This window comes from Rana temporaria, chromosome 2 (assembly GCF_905171775.1).
Source record: "Rana temporaria chromosome 2, aRanTem1.1, whole genome shotgun sequence".
Lineage (NCBI taxonomy): Eukaryota > Metazoa > Chordata > Amphibia > Anura > Ranidae > Rana > Rana temporaria.
The window spans coordinates 388841298-388860715 of NC_053490.1; the positions used below are offsets into that span (position 1 = coordinate 388841298).

At 46.9% G+C, this 19418-nt stretch overlaps 1 protein-coding gene across 3 annotated transcripts in view; it reads left to right on the forward strand.

Annotated features, from left to right (window-relative positions):
• Positions 1-19418, forward strand: part of FGR (FGR proto-oncogene, Src family tyrosine kinase) — a 205926-nt gene that overhangs the window by 81361 nt on the left and 105147 nt on the right. For all 3 annotated transcript variants that reach the window (XM_040337980.1, XM_040337983.1, XM_040337982.1), the window contains exon 4: positions 1984-2083. In XM_040337980.1, the coding sequence (XP_040193914.1) occupies positions 1984-2083 (100 nt within the window). The remainder of the gene's footprint in view (positions 1-1983; positions 2084-19418) is intronic.

The window sequence follows — 19418 nt, forward strand, 5'->3', positions numbered from 1 at the left end:
ATCCAGCAAGACACCACATCTGCATGAGTAGGACCGCTGTTTCCTATGGCAACCATCTTGAAACAGTTTCTAACAAAGATTGTAATGAACTTATTCACTTATTCCACAATCTCCTATTGTAGATCTTCACTCAACTGAGCTCCCAGTCTTTCACTATACTTGCTGATCCACTGCCACTGGATTCTCTAAGCTCTTTCAATCTATTCATTCAGTATCTTCCTCAAACGTCACCCCCACCTCCCTGCTGGGTCCCTAGCTTTGCACTCATCAATACTCCTCAAGCATTACCCCACTAGCCTGCTTGGGCCCTGGCTTGGCACACAATATTTCTCTGCAAGCATCACCTCCACTGACTGGGTCCCTAGCTTGACATCTCCTGAAGTTTCCCAATTCTTCACCATCCCCAGTTGGTGAGAATACTGCTCTGGTACTTGCTTCAGCAACTCACAGTGATCCCTGGTAGTAGGTTGTATAGTCCCTTAGTGGCGACAGCTTCCCCTTTACCTCTGACCACGACAGGTTCTCCGGCCGGCAGAACTGTCACTTCTGGTTGGACTGCAAGCCGCAAAACTCAACCCAATGCTGTTTTATTGCTTCTGGATAGGCCCTCAGACAGCATAGCAGCCAAATGTCCCCGGGATAGGCCTCATGCCGCGTACACACAACCATTTTTCGGGGTGGTAAAAAATGAAATTTTTAATGGTCTAGAAAAAAACTTTTTTTTTTTCAACCCGATCGTTAAAACGACCTTGCCTACACACGATCGTGAAAAAAAAAATGCTCTAGCAAAGCACGGTGACGTACAACACGTACGATGGCACTATAAAGGGGAAGTTCCATTCGGATGGCGCCACCCTTTGGGCTGCTTTTGCTGATTTTGTGTTAGTAAAAGACGATTCGCACTTTTCAGTCTGTTACAGCGTGATGAATGTGCTTACTCCATTACGAACGCTAGTTTTACCAGAACGAGCGCTCCCGTCTCATAACTTGCTTCTGAGCATGCATATTTTTTCACGAAAATTAGAGCATGTTCTAAGTTTTAATGGCCATTTTTTACATCGTAAAAAATGTTCTGGAGCCCACACACGGTCGTTTTTAATGACATAAAAAAAGGAATTTTTTACAGTCTGAAAAACGGTCATGTGTACGCGGCATCAGGCTCTGGACTTGCAGCCCGGGGCAGCACAACACTTGTCCAACCAGATAGCCGTCCCGGTGGCACAGAACCCCGATCACCTGACCACACCACAAATAAATAGGCTCTCCCAGCAGGCCAAATGACCTAAGAAAATCCCTGCCCATTGGCTGAGACACCACATTCATTCCTAATCTGTCCTTGCAATGCCCTTGTCTTATCTAATGCCACCAGATACCTGGACATCTAGTAAATGAAGAGAGAAGTGCAGCAATTCCAGAATTAGGGCAAAATCAATTGACCTCCTATCAATTGGCCAAAGCAACTATGTTGTTAATGATAACAAAAAAAGCAGTAAAAAAGATCCCAGCCAACAACAACAGACCCCCCCCCCGTAACAATAAATCCCCCAAAACAAAAGATCTCCCAGCAACCACATCAATAGACCTTCCATCGGCTAGCAGCAAAAAGACCCCCCCCCCCCAACAGTAAATCCCTTACAGCAACACTTGACCCCCCCCCCAGCAGCAATAGCTCTCCCCAGCAACAGTAGACCTCTCCAGCAACAATAGACCCCCCCCACCAATAGATCCACTCCCCCAGTGACAATAGATTCTCCAGTTGCCAGCAACAATAAACCCTCTAGCTCACCCCACCACCCCTTGCCATTGCATACATTCAGTGCTGGAGGTGGCCTGTGTTCCTGTTGAAAAAAAGCCCTGCCGAGTAGTATATTAGTGCCTTATAGATGAATAAATAAGTCCTATTATATGTCTTCTTTCAACTCTAGGAAGTACAAGCTTTTTTCAACTGTATTCTAAGTTGTTATTTTTTTTTTACTAATTCAGGAGGAGCAACCACTTTTATTTCTTTGTACGATTATGATGCACGGACTGAGGACGATTTAACATTTGTAAAGGGAGAGAAATTTCACATCATAAGCAATTCGTATGTAACCCATTAAATACTCATATTTGCATACAATGTTGTTGTATTATATGCTTAAGCTGAATGTTTTTTTTTTTCATGTATGACCATGGTGACTATTTATCAGATGTGGAAGAACTCAAAGCATTTCAAATCCCAAGATTTTTTGTATATATTGCAGCTTACCAGTCATTAGTTGCAATAGTTTTCTTTTTTTTAAAGCTTTTTTCTTTTATTTTCACCTGGTGAATCTGCTAGTAAACAGGGCCAGATCCACAAACGAGATACGACGGCGTATCTACTGATACGCCGTCGTATCTCTGTTTCTAACTATGCGACTGATTCATAGAATCAGTTACGCATAGCTAGCCCTAAGATCCGACAGGTGTAATTGAATTACACTGTCGGATCTTAAGGATGCAATTCTAGGCCGGCCGCTAGGTGGCGAGGCCATTGCGGCCGGCGTAGAATATGCAAATGAAGACTTACGGCGATCCCCGAACGTCCCGTCGATCTAAATCTACGTAGTTTCCGTCGGGTTACGCCGCGTAAAACTAGGGCTGAGCCCTAGTTCTCTTAAGCCATGTTAAGTATGGCCCTCATTCCCGCGTCGAAGTTTAAACATCAACGTCATTTGTGTAAGACGTCCGTGAATGGCGCTGGACGCCATTTACGTTAACGTCTAAGCAAATGACGTCGGTGCGACGTCAGTTAGCGCAATGCACGTCGGGTTTATATATTTATAAATGATATTGGGTCTGAGATCAAAAGTAACATTTCTGTCTTTGCAGATGACACCAAGCTATGCAGTGGAATAACGTCCTTGCAGGATGTCTCCAATTTACAAGCCCACCTCAATGCTCTGTCTAATTGGGCGACTAAGTGGCAGATGAGGTTTAATGTAGATAAATGTAAAGTTATGCACTTGGGGGCTAAGAATATGCATGCATCATACATACTAGGGGGAGTACAACTGGGGGGATCTGTAGTGGAGAAGGATCTGGGGGTTTTAGTTGATCATAAGCTCAATAATGGCATGCAATGCCAAGCTGCGGTTTCCAAAGCGAGCAAAGTCCTTTCTTGTATTAAGAGAGGTATGGACTCCAGAGACAGAGATATAATTTTGCCCCTGTACAAATCATTAGTAAGACCTCATCTGGAATATGCAGTTCAGTTTTGGGCCCCAGTTCTCAAAAAGGACATCGGGGAACTGGAGAAAGTGCAGAGAAGGGCAACCAAACTGATAAGAGGCATGGAGGAGCTCAGCTATGAGGAAAGATTAGAGGAACTGAATTTATTCACTCTTGAGAAGAGGAGAATTAGGGGGGATATGATCAACATGTACAAATATATAAGAGGTCCATACAGTGAACTTGGTGTTGAGTTATTCACTTTACGGTCAACACTGAGGACAAGGGGGCACTCTTTACGTCTAGAGGAAAAGAGATTTCACCTCCAAATACGGAAAGGTTTTTTCACAGTAAGAGCTGTGAAAATGTGGAACAGACTCCCTCCAGAGGTGGTTCTGGCCAGTTCAGTAGATTGCTTTAAGAAAGGGCTGGATTCTTTCCTAAATGTACAGAATATAACTGAGTACTAAGATTTGTAGGTATAGTTGATCCAGGGTAAATCCGATTGCCTCTCGGGGGATCAGGAAGGAATTTTTTCCCCTGCTGTAGCAAATTGGATCATGCTCTGCTGGGGTTTTTTGCCTTCCTCTGGATCAACTGTGGGTATGGAGTTGGGTGTATAGGATTTTACTGTGTTTTTTATTTAGTTTTTTTGTTTTTTGTGGTTGAACTGGATGGACTTGTGTCTTTTTCAAACCTGACTAACTATGTAACTATGTAACTATGTAACTATGTAATTTACCCGACGGAGCATGCGCAGTACGTCCGGCGCGTGAGCGCGCATAATTTAAATGGGACTCGCCCCATTCGATTGGGCCCGCCTTGCGCCGGACGGATTTAAGTTACACCGCTGCAAATTTCCATGTAAGTGCTTTGTGGATCGGGCACCAGGGGTGGACTGGGACAAAAATTTGGCCCTGGACTTCATCCAGACCGGCCCACTTAATTTTTGAAAACACACACACAAACACAGTAAACTATACACAATTGTCGGCGGTAAAAATAGCGGCGTTTTACCGCCGAGGCTAGGGCGCGATCTCTGGAGCAGTCTCAATAGTGAGACTTCAGGGGTCCGTTTAGACCCCTGATATCTCACTAAAGAAACCAAAAGGGGGACGGAGTGTATGGAGGTGGGAGGTATGTACATGAGAGGGGTGCGGAGTGTATAAAGTGGGTGGTATGTACACGAGAGGGGGTGCGGAGTGTATGAAGTGGGTGGTATGTACATGAGAGGGGGTGCGGAGTGTATGGGGTGGGTGGTATGTACATGAGAGGGGGTGCGGAGTGTATGGGGTAGGTGGCATGTACAGGAGAGGGGTGTGGAGTGCATGGGGTGGGTGGTACCGGTATGTACAGGAGAGGGGTGCGGGGTGTATGGCGGTGGGTGGTATGTACAGGAGAGGGGTGCGGAGTGTATGGCGGTGGGTGGTATGTACAGGAGAGGGGTGCGGAGTGTATGGCAGTGGGTGGTATGTACAGGAGAGGGGTGCGGAGTGTATGGCAGTGGGTGGTATGTACAGGAGAGGAGTGCGGAGTGTATGGGGTGGGTGGTATGTACAGGAGAGGGGTGCGGAGTGAATGGGGTGGGTGGTATGTACAGGAGAGGGGTGCGGAGTGAATGGGGTGGGTGGTATGTACAGGAGAGGGGTGCGGAGTGAATGGGGTGGGTGGTATGTACAGGAGAGGGGTGCGGAGTGAATGGGGTGGGTGGTATGTACAGGAGAGGGGTGCGGAGTAAATGGGGTGGGTGGTATGTACAGGAGAGGGGTGCGGAGTGTATGGGGTGGGCAGTATCAAATACACCACTGGTCACTGATGCATTGGTGACCAGTGGCAGTCAATTAACCCCTTTTTCCTGCATTAGTGACACCAGTGTCAGTGTTCATCAACCGTTTCATGCTGCACCATATAGGGGTTAATTAACACTGACACTGGTGTCAATAATGCAGCACAAAGGGGTTAATTAACTGCCACTGGTCACCAATGCATCAGTGACCAGTGGCAGTACATTAACCCCCTCCATGCTGCATATTAAAATTACCATTGTAAATTAACCCCCCCCCCCCCACAAACAGTTAATCAAAGTCACTGTGACAACAGTGAAAGGTCTGTAGCCTCTAAAAACGTACTTGCGGTTTTGCATGAGGCTTCACTGGCTCCTCGGGCTTGCAGGTCTTTTGCAGCAGCACTCACCTCTGCTCTTTCATCTCGCCTCCCGGCCTGCCGCTCGGACACTTCTTCTCTCCTGCCATCGGCTCCATACAGCGTTCGTGGGGCCTCCTCCGCGGTACCTTCCTCTACCCCTCCACGGCATGCCAGATTCCTCCTCCTGGTGTGTGGGGACCGATTCGCTGAGCACTCCAGCGGTGGGGGCGAAGGCTGGGGGGGGGGGTCGCGATCTTCGGAGCAGCGGGAATTGTGCTTTGGCTGCTGGAATCTCCTCCCCTTCTTCTCCCCCGGACTACACAGCGCTGGCCCCGCCTCCTCCTTAACTCTCAGCCACGCTCCGACCCCTCTCTCCACTGCCTGGCCGTGGAGTTTACAGGCATGCTAACCCGCACAACACCGGAGCTTAACGCCGCGGCGACATTGTTGTCAGCAGAGGCGGCTCTTCAATTAGGCGATCGCCTTATTTGCCTAATTAGAGAGCCGCCTCTCCCCGACATCAGTGCGACGCCCCTGAGTGACAACTGGCCCACTGAGCCATCGGCCCACCGGGAAAGTCCCGGTAGTCCCGATGGCCAGTCCAACCCTGTCGGGCACTAACTTGGAAAAATTGCGGCGGTGTAACTTAAATCGGGAAAGTTAAGTTGCGCCCGGTCTACGTGGATCTGGCCCACACTTCCTGTCCTAGGGTGACAACGCTCTCTCGTATCGTAACATTCTGTAGCTAAGAAGAAGCAGCATTGCCACCCTAGGGCAAAGCTACAGAATACTTTCCCATTTTCTCCAGAATATAGAAGGGAGATGTAGACAAGGATACAGTATGTGCTGGTCCGTAGCCTTATGCTGCGTACACACGATCAGAATTTCCGACAACAAAACCGTGAATTTTTTTGTCTGGGTCATCAAGCCCGAACGAAATCTATACACTAGGCCTTGACAGTTTTCTGTATTACAATGTTATGTTGTATGAATGGCAACTATGTCCTTTGTACCTTGCTCTTACTTTTGTTTGTATATCTCTGTTTGATAAAAAAAAAAAAAAAAAAAACTTAAAATGGAAAAAAAAAATCCCAGCATCAGTGGTGCCACTCGATACTTGAATGCAACATGTAGCTTCATTTTTGCCATGCCTGCAATTTTGGTCAGGATCCAATTTTTTTTCATGTATCGAACAGCTATAGCAAAACACAATGATCGAAGGCCAAAAAAAAAAGAAAGAAAATAAGTACATTTTTAGGGCTTACATGCAGTTTAAAACATAAGTCTTGGCGATGAAGAAAATTACACTTTCCTGACTGACTCCATGGCAGCCTACGTGTGGGTTAATCCCGCCTCCTCTCCAATGCTATAGGACCCCATACCCATAAAAGTCAGCTCACCTATCAGTACTGTGTTCCTTTTTTGTCCTCCTCATGGACCTACATCACATTTGTTCCTGCTGGCGTCCGTTTGGAATATTTCCTGAATTTTTGGCATATCATCCATGCGGTACAGCTCAGGGCTGAGCTACGAGTTGGCCTGTGCAATTCTTTGGCAGTATACACTCCATAGAGAAGAAGGGATCTGCCGCTCCAGCTGAGTGCACTAAGCAATCAGTGTCCTCTCAGAAGCCTGGGTGCAGGCACTGCATGGAAACAAAGCTTGAAAGGAAAAAGGTGAACAACTGCACTTCCAAAAATATATACCCCAGTGATGGAATGGAGGTTGCCACGGTATGCCTGAAGGTGGACGCATCAACGGCTGGCAAGGTCTGAACCTTTTTCACTTCCTCCATGGCAGTCGCCTCTGTGTCTATTTGTTTGTTTGTTTCCCTTTATTTTCTGGTACTCTCCGGTACCTCTGTGTCCCCTCACGGCGCATGGAATGCATTTGCGTTCCAGGGTGCCACGGTACTTCCGGGTCACGGACGCTGCCACCGCTCTGCGCATGTGCGGGGCCTCTGTGATAGTGAGGCCTGGCTCTCGTGTTCACGCAGTGGCAGGTGGTCCGGCGACCGCGCAGGTGCCGTTAGGCTGTCTTCACGGCGCAGGCGCGAGGTGGAGGGGGCGGTGACGTCACCAGGCTGGGGATTCAAATGTCTGCCTCCTGTCAGTGCGGGAATTTTCCTCAGACAGTGAGCGGTGGCTTCCCCCATGCTGAGTCTGCACCAGGATGCACTATATGTAATAAAAAAAAAAAAAAAAAAAAATTATATGGATATTTTTTATAATAAAAAAAAAAAAAAAAAAAATAATAATAAATAGATGTTTTTTTTTTTTTCTTCTGGTTGGCTTCCCTGGCCTGGGTAGCATTTATGGGTCATCCGCAGACTGTATGTATTTTTTGCTGACGTCCTGTCCAGAGGTTATGGACAGGTCACTGCCTTTTTGCAGCCAGCCCTTGCGCACTGGGTAGGTGCAGGCAAGGGGAGGGGGCTGAGGTTGCATTCTCAAGGGTTTGAGATTGCGTTTGGTGTCCCCACCCCCCAATCTTTCTTTTGCAGCTCTTTCAAAAGATCGGACCAGCAATTTGTGGTCCAGGATGTCCGAGACCTTGCCAGACCACAACTTTCTCCATTTATTGTCTAGATCTAGACGAGATTCGCCGTCTAGACAGAAGAGGAGAAGTCACATTCCTCCTGCAACTGGAGGTGAAGCCGCATTCCTCCTGCGGCTGGAGAAGTCGCATTCCTCCTGCGGCTGGAGAAGTCGCATTCCTCCTGCGGCTGGAGAAGTCGCATTCCTCCTGCGGCTGGAGAAGTCGCATTCCTCCTGCGGCTGGAGAAGTCGCATTCCTCCTGCGGCTGGAGAAGTCGCATTCCTCCTGCGGCTGGAGAAGTCGCATTCCTCCTGAAGCTGGAGAAGTCGCATTCCTCCTGCGGCTGGAGAAGTCGCATTCCTCCTGCAACTGGAGAAGTCGCATTCCTCCTGCAACTGGAGAAGTCGCATTCCTCCTGCAACTGGAGAAGTCGCATTCCTCCTGCAACTGGAGAAGTCGCATTCCTCCTGCAACTGGAGAAGTCGCATTCCTCCTGCAACTGGAGAAGTCGCATTCCTCCTGCAACTGGAGAAGTCGCATTCCTCCTCCGACGAGAGGAGAAGTCGCATTCCTCCTCCGACGAGAGGAGAAGTCGCATTCCTCCTCCGACGAGAGGAGAAGTCGCATTCCTCCTGCAACTAGGAGAGGTAGCATTCCTCCTACATCTAGGAGACGCAGCATTCCTCCTGCAACTGGAAGGAGACGCAGCATTCCTCCTGCGACTGGAAGGAGACGTGGCATTCCTCCTGCGACTGGAAGGAGACGTAGCATTCCTCCTGCGACTGGAAGGAGACGTTGCATTCCTCCTCCAACTAGAGGAGACGTTGCATTCCTCCTCCAACTAGAGGAGACGTTGCATTCCTCCTCCAACTAGAGGAGACGTTGCATTCCTCCTCCAACTAGAGGAGACGTTGCATTCCTCCTCCAACTAGAGGAGACGTTGCATTCCTCCTCCAACTAGAGGAGACGTTGCATTCCTCCTCCAACTAGAGGAGACGTTGCATTCCTCCTCCAACTAGAGGAGACGCTGCATTCCTCCTCCATTCACCTTACCCACTGCCGTGACAGCCGCTCTGAACGCAGAGCCTGCTGGGGATATGGGACACGAGTCCCGGAGGGCAAGTCCTTATGTGACCAATGTGATGCCCAGGCGGTTGAGGGAAATAGAGACTGGAAACTATGAAGTATGAAAAGTCTCTGGTGAAATATGTGGTAGATCAATCCCTAAAGAAATGGGATACATCCCACACACGGAGCCAGTCCACCATTCTACATGGCTCCTTGGCTGATGCGGCCCAAAGGATTTGGATCCTTACAGCCCTACGCTGCTTCTCCGGATTCTTCGGTCAGCGAGCTGGAAGGTGATGTAAAGTGTCAGCGGCCTTGATGGCTCTTTGGCTCCCCCACTAGTCAGGATGGTTAAGGAGACCCTTAGGTGGGTGGACCCTTCCACCCCCAGCTAAGCGAAGAGGTTCTTTAAGATTCTTACGGAGTTAAAGGATATCATCGGAGTGGACTATGGTGGACATGAAAACTGCTTCATCAAAAAAAAAAAAAAAACATTTCCAGAGTATACCCCTTCATGACAGAAGAAGTGAAGTCTCTGGGAACACTCCCCCCATAGTTGCAGCATTAATACGGTTGGCTAAATGGGTTACCATTCTTTTAGAAGATCCTGCGTCCTTCAGGACGGGCTGGAGAGAAGAATAAGCCAAGACCCAAGAAAATCTATGGGATGGCTGTTGACCTGACCTGGCGCTAACAGCTATGGCTAAGGCTTTGGAAACCTGGACAGAGAACATATGTCTCCATACTCAAGCCTCGGTCACGGCTAGTGGGCCTTATACTTACGTCTTCCCCAAGGTTAGGCGTCTGTTTGATCGGAAGAGTTTCTAGTATGGAAGGTTCTGAACGCTCGGGAGAAGCTCACCCTTAAAGGCCTGGCTGGAACTTCTGGCACATCTGTGTGGACTTAAATTGTTGAAGTCGCAGGGAGCAGCGGTACATGTCCCAAGGGACGGAAATTCCCAGGGGGTATACCCCCCCCCTCTCTCGTAGCACAAGAGAAAAGGTTTATGGCGACCAGTGACAGTCTTAGCTTACCTAAACAAGTATATGTAGTATGAAGGGTCAAATGTAGACTCCGTCTGGCTATTCTTAATCGACTTAAAATACTTACCTCCATGTTCTGGTGGCGAAGGAGTTTCTCAAATACCTCCGGTTGCAAGTTGGACGATAACATCTACATTTCATCTTCCTTCCTTTTGGGCTGTCAACCCCACCCAAGTCTTCTCTAGAATTCATCTGGCCATAGTGGCTCTCATCAGAACGTACGTCCTTTCACTACTTCAACCTCCTGTTGCTGTCCCAAGACAAAGGGTAGCTGCTGGTTCACAGGGAGAAGGTAGTCTCCACCTTGGCCAGCTGTGGATGGCTCCTAGATCAGTGAAAGAGCCACCTAGAACTAGTCCAGCGCCCGCTGTACTTTGGAGCCCAGCTTTGTTTTTTCTATAGTGGAAGGCACCATCCCACTCCCAGTGGGGAAGATCTCGTTTTTTCCAGAGGAGAATTAAATTTCTCTTCATGGCTGAAGACCTCATGGTATCAAAGATTATTGGCCCAATGGGCTCCACGATCCCTATGGTCAAGTGGTCCCTGCAGACGTACGCCCTTCTTTCCAGCTAGGTTGTCGACAGCAACGGAAACCAAGGGGCAACAGTCAACCTATTTCACGTATCGAGGATGAGGGGCAACCTCTTCTGGTGGCTTCAGTTCTAAACCGGCGTAATTGCCCCATCTCATGGGTCATGGTCACGACTGATGCCAGCAGTTCCGGTTTGAGAGCCCTCTGCAGAATGGATCCTGCTCCAAGACAAATTGGCTATGCTTCTTCTCATCCCGGGCTAGATCGTTCTGGAGCCTCAGGCAGCTTAGGGTGCCCTTCAGTCCTTCTCCCGTCTCCATAAGGGGGAGTCAGTTTCATTAAGAATGGTCGACACCACGGCGATCTCCTATATGAAGAGTTTGAGGGAGCACTCGGGGGGAGGTCAAGCCCATTCTGTCTTGGGACCAGAAGAACCTGTCCAGCATTTCAGCGGCTTGCATCCCCGGAGCCCAGATTGTCCAAGCGGACTTCCTGACGCGTATTCGGTTAAACACCAACAAGTGGTCTATTCATGTGCAGACATTCAAGTGGATCCTGTTCCTGGGAAGTCAATTCCGAAGTGGATCTATTCTCTTCACTGGCAACTTCAAGCTTAAGAGGGATTTCACTCAGGGCCGTACAGTTAAGGCCTCCGGTATGGATGTCCTGACAAATCGATTGGGTTCCAAGAGGGCATACGCCTTCTGACCACTCGCATTCATCCTCACGTTCCTAAAAAGACCTCATGCGGAAGCGATCTAAGTGATGGTAGTAGCTCCTTATTGGCCGCACAAGCTTTGATTTTATTTTCCCTCCCTGAGCTAGCTCAGCTTTTGGGATCAGGTGCCTCATCCTCTCAGGCTGGATTCTTTTTTCCTCGAGGGTCAGTTCTGCACCCCTGTCCGGTTTGGGTGCGCTTTAAGTCTGTTTTTTCATTCTCATAAGCTCTAAGGAAACGGGCATGAATTAGGTATTTAGGGAGGCTGAGCCTCTGTCAAGAATGATTGCGGCCTGAATCGTTCAGTCCATCCAACAAGCTTGTAGAGTCGAGGGCTTGGCTCCTCTGGAGCCAGTGAAGGCACTTTCCACCAGGAGTATGGTGGTTTAATGGACAGCAGTCCAGCACATTGCTCCAGATGTTATCTGTGAAACGGCCCTATGGCCTCCATTAAGACCTTATGTCACTTTTGTAGTGAGCCTGCTTCGCTATCTTCTGTGATTTTGTATTTGTAAATCCTGTTGGTTGACGGGTCAAATTGAATTTTTTTCTGTTCATCATACCCACCCGTGTGGTTTGGCTAGTTATTTCCCACACGTAGGCTGCCATGGAGTCAGTCAGGAAAAGGGAAAATTTATTATCAATACTTACCGTAATTTTCCTTTCCTGATGGACTCCATGGCAGACGGAGTTCCCACCCTAAAGGTTAATAAGGGGTCCAAGAGTCGGCTAGTTACGGAACACAGTACTGATAGGTGAGCTGACTTTTATGGGTATGGGGTCCTATAGCATTGGAGAGGAGGCGGGATTAACCCACACGTAGGCTGCCATGGAGTCCATCAGGAAAGGAAAATTACGGTAAGTATTGATAATAAATTTTCCCTTATTGTTTCATATTGTTATACAGGAAACATAGCGTGTGTAGAAATTTCTGTTCCCTTGTCATTGTGTCAGTACTGACAGAAATGTAGAAGGTTGGGCATAAAGAGGGTCGTAGGATCTTCAGAAATTTTACAGTTCTTGCATTTTGATGCTTTAAACATGTAAAGATGTGTACGTGTTTAACCACTTAAGCCCCGGACCAATATGCTGCCTAAAGACCCAAGGGGCCAGATTCACAAAGAGATACGACGGTGTATCTACAGATACACCATCGTATCTCTGACGTAAACTGGTCCTATCTATGCGTAGCTAGATCCGACAGTGTTACAATGTGTTACACTGTCGGATCTTTTCTTCAATTTAAAAATGGCGCCGGGGGCGTTCCCGCTGATTTACGATAAATAATATGTAAATCAGCGAGATACGCAAATTCACGAACGTACGCGGACCCGTCGCAGTGTTCTTACGCCGTTTCCGTAGCGGTTTTCCGTCGTATACTTACCCCTTCTTTTATCAGGCGCAGCCAATGTTAAGTATAGCCGACGTTCCCGCGTCAAATTTAAATTTTTTAACGTTGTTTGCGTAAGTCGTTCTCGAATACGGACGGACGTCGTTTACGTAAGTGTCGCAACCACTGACGTCCTAGCAACGTCAGTGGGAGCAATGCACGCCGGGAAATTTCGCGGACGGCGCCTGCGCATTTAAATCGGCGCGGGAACGCGCCTGATTTAAATAGTACACTCCCCTAGCCGTGGAATTTGAATTCCGCCGGGGGATTTAGGATCCGCCGTCGCAAGTTTGGAGGTAAGTTGTTTGTGAATTAGCCACTTGCCTCCTAAACTTGCCTCTTAATTCACGTAGATCGAGCGGATCTATAGATCCGCTGCGCTACGTGAATCTGGCCCAAGGTGTTTTTACAGTTCGGGACTGCGTCGCTTTAACAGACAATTGCTCGGTCATGCGACATGGCTCCCAAACAAAATTGGCGTCCTTTTTTCCCCACAAATAGAGCTTTCTTTTGGTGGTATTTGATCACATCTGCGGTTTTTAGTTTTTGCGCTATAAACAAAAATAGAGCGACAATTTTGAAAAAAATGCAATCTTTTTTACTTTTTGCTATAATAAATATCCCCCAAAAACATATATAATTTTTTTTTTACTCAGTTTAGGCCGATACGTATTCTTCTACCTATTTTTGGTAAAAAAAATCGCAATAATCGTTTATCGGTTGGTTTGCGCAAAATTTATAGCGTTTACAAAATAGGGGATAGTTTTATTGCATTTTTTTTTTTCTTTTTTTTTTTACTGCTAATGGCGGCGATCAGCGATTTTTTCCGTGACTGCGACATTATGGCGGACACTTCGGACAATTTTGACACATTTTTGGGACCATTGTCATTTTCACAGCAAAAAATGCATTTAAATTGCATTGTTTAGTTTGAAAATGACAGTTGCAGTTTGGGAGTTAAACACAGGGGGCGCTGTAACATTTAGGGTACATCTAGTGTGTGTTTACAACTGTAGGGGGGGGGTGGCTGTAGGACTGACATCATCGATCGAGTCTCCCTAATAAAAGGGATCACTCGATCGATGCGCCGCCACAGTGAAGCACGGGGAAGCCGTGTTTACATACGGCTCTCCCCGTTCTTCAGCTCCGGGGAGCGATCGCGATGGGCGGCTATAAACGAATAGCCGCGCCGTCGTCCCGGATCGCTCCCTGAGGCTTACCGACCGCCGCATGTACCGGGGGGGGGGGGGCCCGATCGGACCTCCGACCCATGTCAAGCAGAGCACGTACAGGTACGTACATGTGCCTGTCCGTGCCATTCTGCTGACGTATATGTACATGAGGCGGTCCTTAAGTGGTTAAAGCGGATGTCCTCTGAAAAAAAATATTAAAAGCCAGCAGCTACAAATACTGCAGCTGCTGACTTTTAATATTAGGACACTTACCTTTGCTGGAGTCCAGCGCCGTCCGCAGCAGAGGACGAGCTATCGCTCGTTACTCTGCTGCCCCCCGGCCATCCTCGGTGAGAGAACCAGGAAGTGAAGCGCTCTGGCTTCACTGCCCGGTTCTTGCATGCGCAAGTCGCGCTACACCTGCGATTGGCTCCCGCTGTGTACTGGGAGCCGAATGTTCCCAGAACACAACGGGGGGCGGGGGGGTACGGGAGGTGACGTCATGCCTGCAGCCTGCCAGAGACTGTGTGGCCGGAAGTGGGTGCAAATACCTGTCTTTAGATAGGTACATGCACCCCCCTCCCCCTGAAAGGTGTCAAATGTGAAACCGGAGGGGGGAGGGTTCCGATCAGCGGGAGTTCCACTTTAGGGTGGAGCTCCACTTTAAATGCATAAAATTCTAGTTCGATACCTCCTGCTTTGTTTTCAACCCCAAAATTTACTTTTTGCATCTATATAAGTGCTTAGATGCATTTAGGCAAGTTCCTTGCTGTAGCCCCCTTCCATTTAAATCTGCCTGACCCGAACGGTCTCTGAAAATCGAAACAAGGTTGTTGCCTGATGATAAGCGTTTAAGACCCTTGGAATATCCAACTCGAGGGACCTAAGTACCACTCTTTCTGGACAGAACAAGATGTAGGGCCCTGTAGCTCGAAGTGACCATCGATACTCTGCCTCCTGAAGTTATTGCCACTAAGAACACTGCCTTTAGAGTGATGTCCTGTAGTGAACTGCTTTCTCTTGGAGTACGGGTGAGGAACTCCAGAAGACCGAGAACCAAGCGATCAGTGGTCTTTGACCTGCATCCACCTAGATGAGTATGATCGTTTATTTGAAAACCTGCACTTCTCTTTCAAAGAAAAGCGCCATGTAATTAAATATTCATGTATCTTTGCTGCCATCTAGTGAAATATTCCCATTATTACAATTTGCCAAAACACAGTTCTATTAGCCTTTATAATTTATACCATGTTTCATCTGGGGTAGATTTGTAGTTTAGTTACCCGTGAAACTATAAAATGTATTCATTAGATGTCAGATATGTAAATTATTTAATTTGATGTATCATAGTATAAGTTTATACCTTTAATAAGCCTATATAGTCAGATTTAATGGGAATTTATACTTTGCAAGCACATTTTCTCTTAGCTTAGCAAACTGTGCTGGCCTTCATCACTCAATCGCGTGCAAGCAAAAAATACTAAAGAAAATAAAACTAGGTGCAGCGCTAGACCACAACACACCACAATTACAAGCTTAGTGAATGCAGTACAGTGCACATCCTATCCTCCCCAAGGCAAATGAAAGTAAATAAAACTAGGTACAGCGCTAAACCACAACAAAAGAAAAGTACGATTATTTATAAATCCTCCTTATATCCCTTTAAATCCACTGCTTAAAGTGCTAGTGCTATATCCAATGTATCAGTAAATAGTGCTGTAAACCAGGCATGTCCAAAGTCCGGCCCGGGGGCCAATTGCGGCACGCTTTATGGTTTAATGCCGCCCCACTGGTACTTTGGACATATATCTCTTTTGTAGCCCCCAACGAATCCCTGAGCATCACGCATTCAGAGGCTGCATTCATGGTACTTGTGAGGCTGCATTCATGACAATGGTGAGGCTGCATTCATTACAATAGTGAGGCTGCATTCAGAGGCTGCATTCATGGCACTTGTAAGGCTGCATTCATGTCAATGGTGAGGCTGCATTCATGTCAATGGCGAGGCTGCATTCATGTCAATAGTGAGTCTGCATTCATGGCAATGGCAATGTCGCAGATGGGCACTCATTAGGCTGCATTGATGGGCACTGACCTGACTATTTTGCTTCACATTTCTTGATTTAAAATTTACGTTTTTCCTGAAACTTCCCTCTTAAAGTGAAGGTGCGTGTTATATGCATGTGCGTGTTATACATAAATAAATATGGTATATCCAAATAACACGCCTGAGCTCATCCTTAGACTCTTCACCACACACAGCCACAAAGGCAAGAGAATTCTTGTTGGGCAGTGTATTAGTTAATTTCATTTAATTTTAATGGTTCGAAGAATGTCATGCAAAATGGTCGGCCCTCACGCTTGTTCACTTCATCAAATCTGTCCCTCCTTGAAAAAAGTTTGGAAACCCCTGCTGTAAACAATCCACAGTGTAAACAATTTTTTTACCATAAATAAATGTCCTCCCAAAGTCCAAAAAATTTGCTGGTGCTTAAAAAAAAACAAAAAAACAATATGCTGTGATTGGTGCTTTTGTGAGTGCTTTTCGAAAGGGCTGTGCTTGTTCTTTATACAGTGCCTTGAAAAAGTCATGTTACAACCAAAAACGTAAATGTATTTTATTGGGATTTTATGTGATAGACCAACACAAAGTGGCACACAATTGTGAAATAGAAGGAAAATGATAAATGGTTTTCAATTTTTTTTTTACTTTACTTTTTTATTTACAAATAAATATCTGAAAAGTGTAACATGCATTTGTATCCAGTCTCCTTTACTCTGATACCCCTAACTAAAATCCAGTGTAACCATTAGCCTTCAGAAGTCACCTGATTAGTAAATAGAGTCAACCTGTGTGTAATTTAATCTCAGTGTAAATACAGCTGTTCTGTGAACCCCTTAGAGGTTTGTTAGAGAACCTTAGTGAACAAACAGCATAATGAAGGCCAAGGAACACACCAGACAGGTCAGGGAAAAAGTTGTATAGAGACATTTAAAGCAGGGTTATGTTATAAAAAAAAAATCACAAGCTTTGAACATCTCATGGAGCACTGTTCAATCCACCATCTGAAAATGGAAAAAGTAATATACTATTAGTTGTGCACGCCACAAATCTGGCCTTTATAGATTAGTGTCAAGAAGAAAGCCATTGTTGAAAGAAAGCTATAAGAAGTGCAGTTTGCGAGAAGCCATATGGGGGACACAGCAAAAATGTGGAAGAAGGTGCTCTGGTCAGATGAGACCAAAATTTTATTTTTTTGCCTAAAAGCAACCACGTGTTGTGGAAAAAGGAACACTGAACATCACCCCGAACACACCATCCCCACCGTGAAACATGGTGGTGGCAGCATTATGTTGTGGGGATGCTTTTTTTCAGCAGGGAAGCTGGTCAGAGTTGATGGGAAGAGGGATGGAGCCAAATACAGGGCAATTTGAGAAGAAAACCCGTTAGAGTCTGCAAAAGACTGGGGGGAGGTTCACCTTCCAGCAGGACAACGACCCTAAACATACAGCCAATGCTACAATGGAATGGTTTAGATCAAAGCATATTCATGTGTTAGGCCTAGTACACACGAGAGGATTTATCCGCGGATACGGTCCAACGGACCGTTTCCGCGGATAAATCCTCTCGAGGATTTCCGTGGATTTGGATCCGATGGAGTGTACTCACCATCGGATCGAAATCTGCGCCGAAATCCCATCGCGATGACGTGTCGCACCGTCGCCGCGATGATGACGCGGCAACGTGCGCGACGCTGTCATATAATGAATTCCACGCATCCGTCGAATCATTACGACGCATGCGGGGGATCCATTCGGACGGATTGATCCGGTGAGTCTGTACAGACCAGCGGATCAATCCGTTGGGATGGATTCAAGCGGATAGATTTTAAAGCATGTCTTCAAATTTTTATCCGCTTGAAATCCATCCCAGGGGATAAAAATCCACGGAAACAGATCCGCTAGATTGTACACACCAGGGGATCTATCCGCTGGAGCCGCTCCGCGGATCAATTCCAGCGGATGGATCCTCTCGTGTGTACGGGGCCTTAGAATGGCCCAGTCAAAGTCCAGATCTAAATCCAATTGAGAATCCGTAGCAAGACTTGAAAATTGCTGTACAAAGATGCTCTCCATCCAATCTGACAGCTTGAGCTATTTTGCAAAGAAAAATGGGAAAATCGATGTGCAAAGCTGGTAGAGACATCCCCAAAAAGACTTGCAGCTGTAATTGCAGTGAAAGGTGGTTCTTAAAAGTATTGGCTCAGGGGGGCTGAATACAAATGCACGCCATACTTTACACATATTTATTTGGAAAAAAAATGAAAACAATTTATCATTTTCCATTCACTTCACAATTATGTGCCCCTTTGTGTTGGTCTATCACATAAAATCCCAATAAAATACATTTACGTTTTTTGGTTGTAACATGACAAAAGGTGGAAAATTTCAAGGGGTATGAATACGTTTTCAAGGCACTGGATAGCTATTTTTTTCTGAAGTTCGGCTTTAAATGTGAGCAGTTTTAGGGGTCGTTCACACCATACGTGCATGAAAAATTATGGGCAAACCGCGTAGATTTCACTTGCAGAGACACACCATGCATCAGTTTCAACACAGTTTTTATCCACGTTGACATCAGATTTCATGTGCGTCAGTTATGTGCCCTGTTCAAACCAATGTTGATTTAATGTCAGTTTTTTTTCTGGGCAGAAAACTGCATACACATTTCAGATTCCTGCGTATAATTTTTTTTGCAAGTTGTGGATTAAACAGTGCAAATAGAGAATTATTGTTTTCTTCTAACCCTTGCAAAACGCGTGCAAAAAAACTGACGTCTCTGCACCATGATGTGAACGAGGCCTTACAGTGCCCTCAGCAGTGGAAACTTTGTGAATAAGATTAGTGAGTGTGTAAATATACCTGCAAAAGAAACCAGTCTGTTAAGCTTAGTACACACTATGGGGCAGATCCACAAAGAGAGTACGCCGGCGTATCTACTGATACGCCGGCGTACTTTCAAATTTCCCGCGTCGTATCTTTGTTTTGAATCCTCAAAACAAGATACGACGGCATCTGAGTTAGATCCGACAGGCGTACGTCTTCATATGCCTTCGGGTCTAAGGCCCCGTACTCACGACCAAACATGTCTGCTGAAACTGGTCCGAGGACCAGTTTCAGCAGACATGTTTGGCCGTGTGTAGGCCCGAGCGGACTATTTTCGGGCGGATCGGACAGGTTTCCAGCGGACAACTGTTTCCTGGACTTTAAAACAGTCCGCTGGAAACCTGTCCCCCCGACATGTACGGTCGTCTGTACAGACTTCTGTACATGACTTCGACGCATGCGTGGAAGCATTTAAAAGGCAGGCCCACCCACGTCGCCGCGTCATTGTCGCGGCGACACCACGGACATGCCCCGCGTATTGTTTACGCGCGGAGTTCTGTTCGATGGTGTGTACAGCCATCGAACAGAAGTCCCCGGGCAGACATGTCCGATGAAAACGGTCCGCGGACCGGTTTCAACGGACAAGTCTGCTCGTGAGTACTCGGCCTAAGATGCAATTCTTCGGCGTCCGCTGGGTGGCATTCCCGTCGTAATCCGCGTCGAGTATGCAAA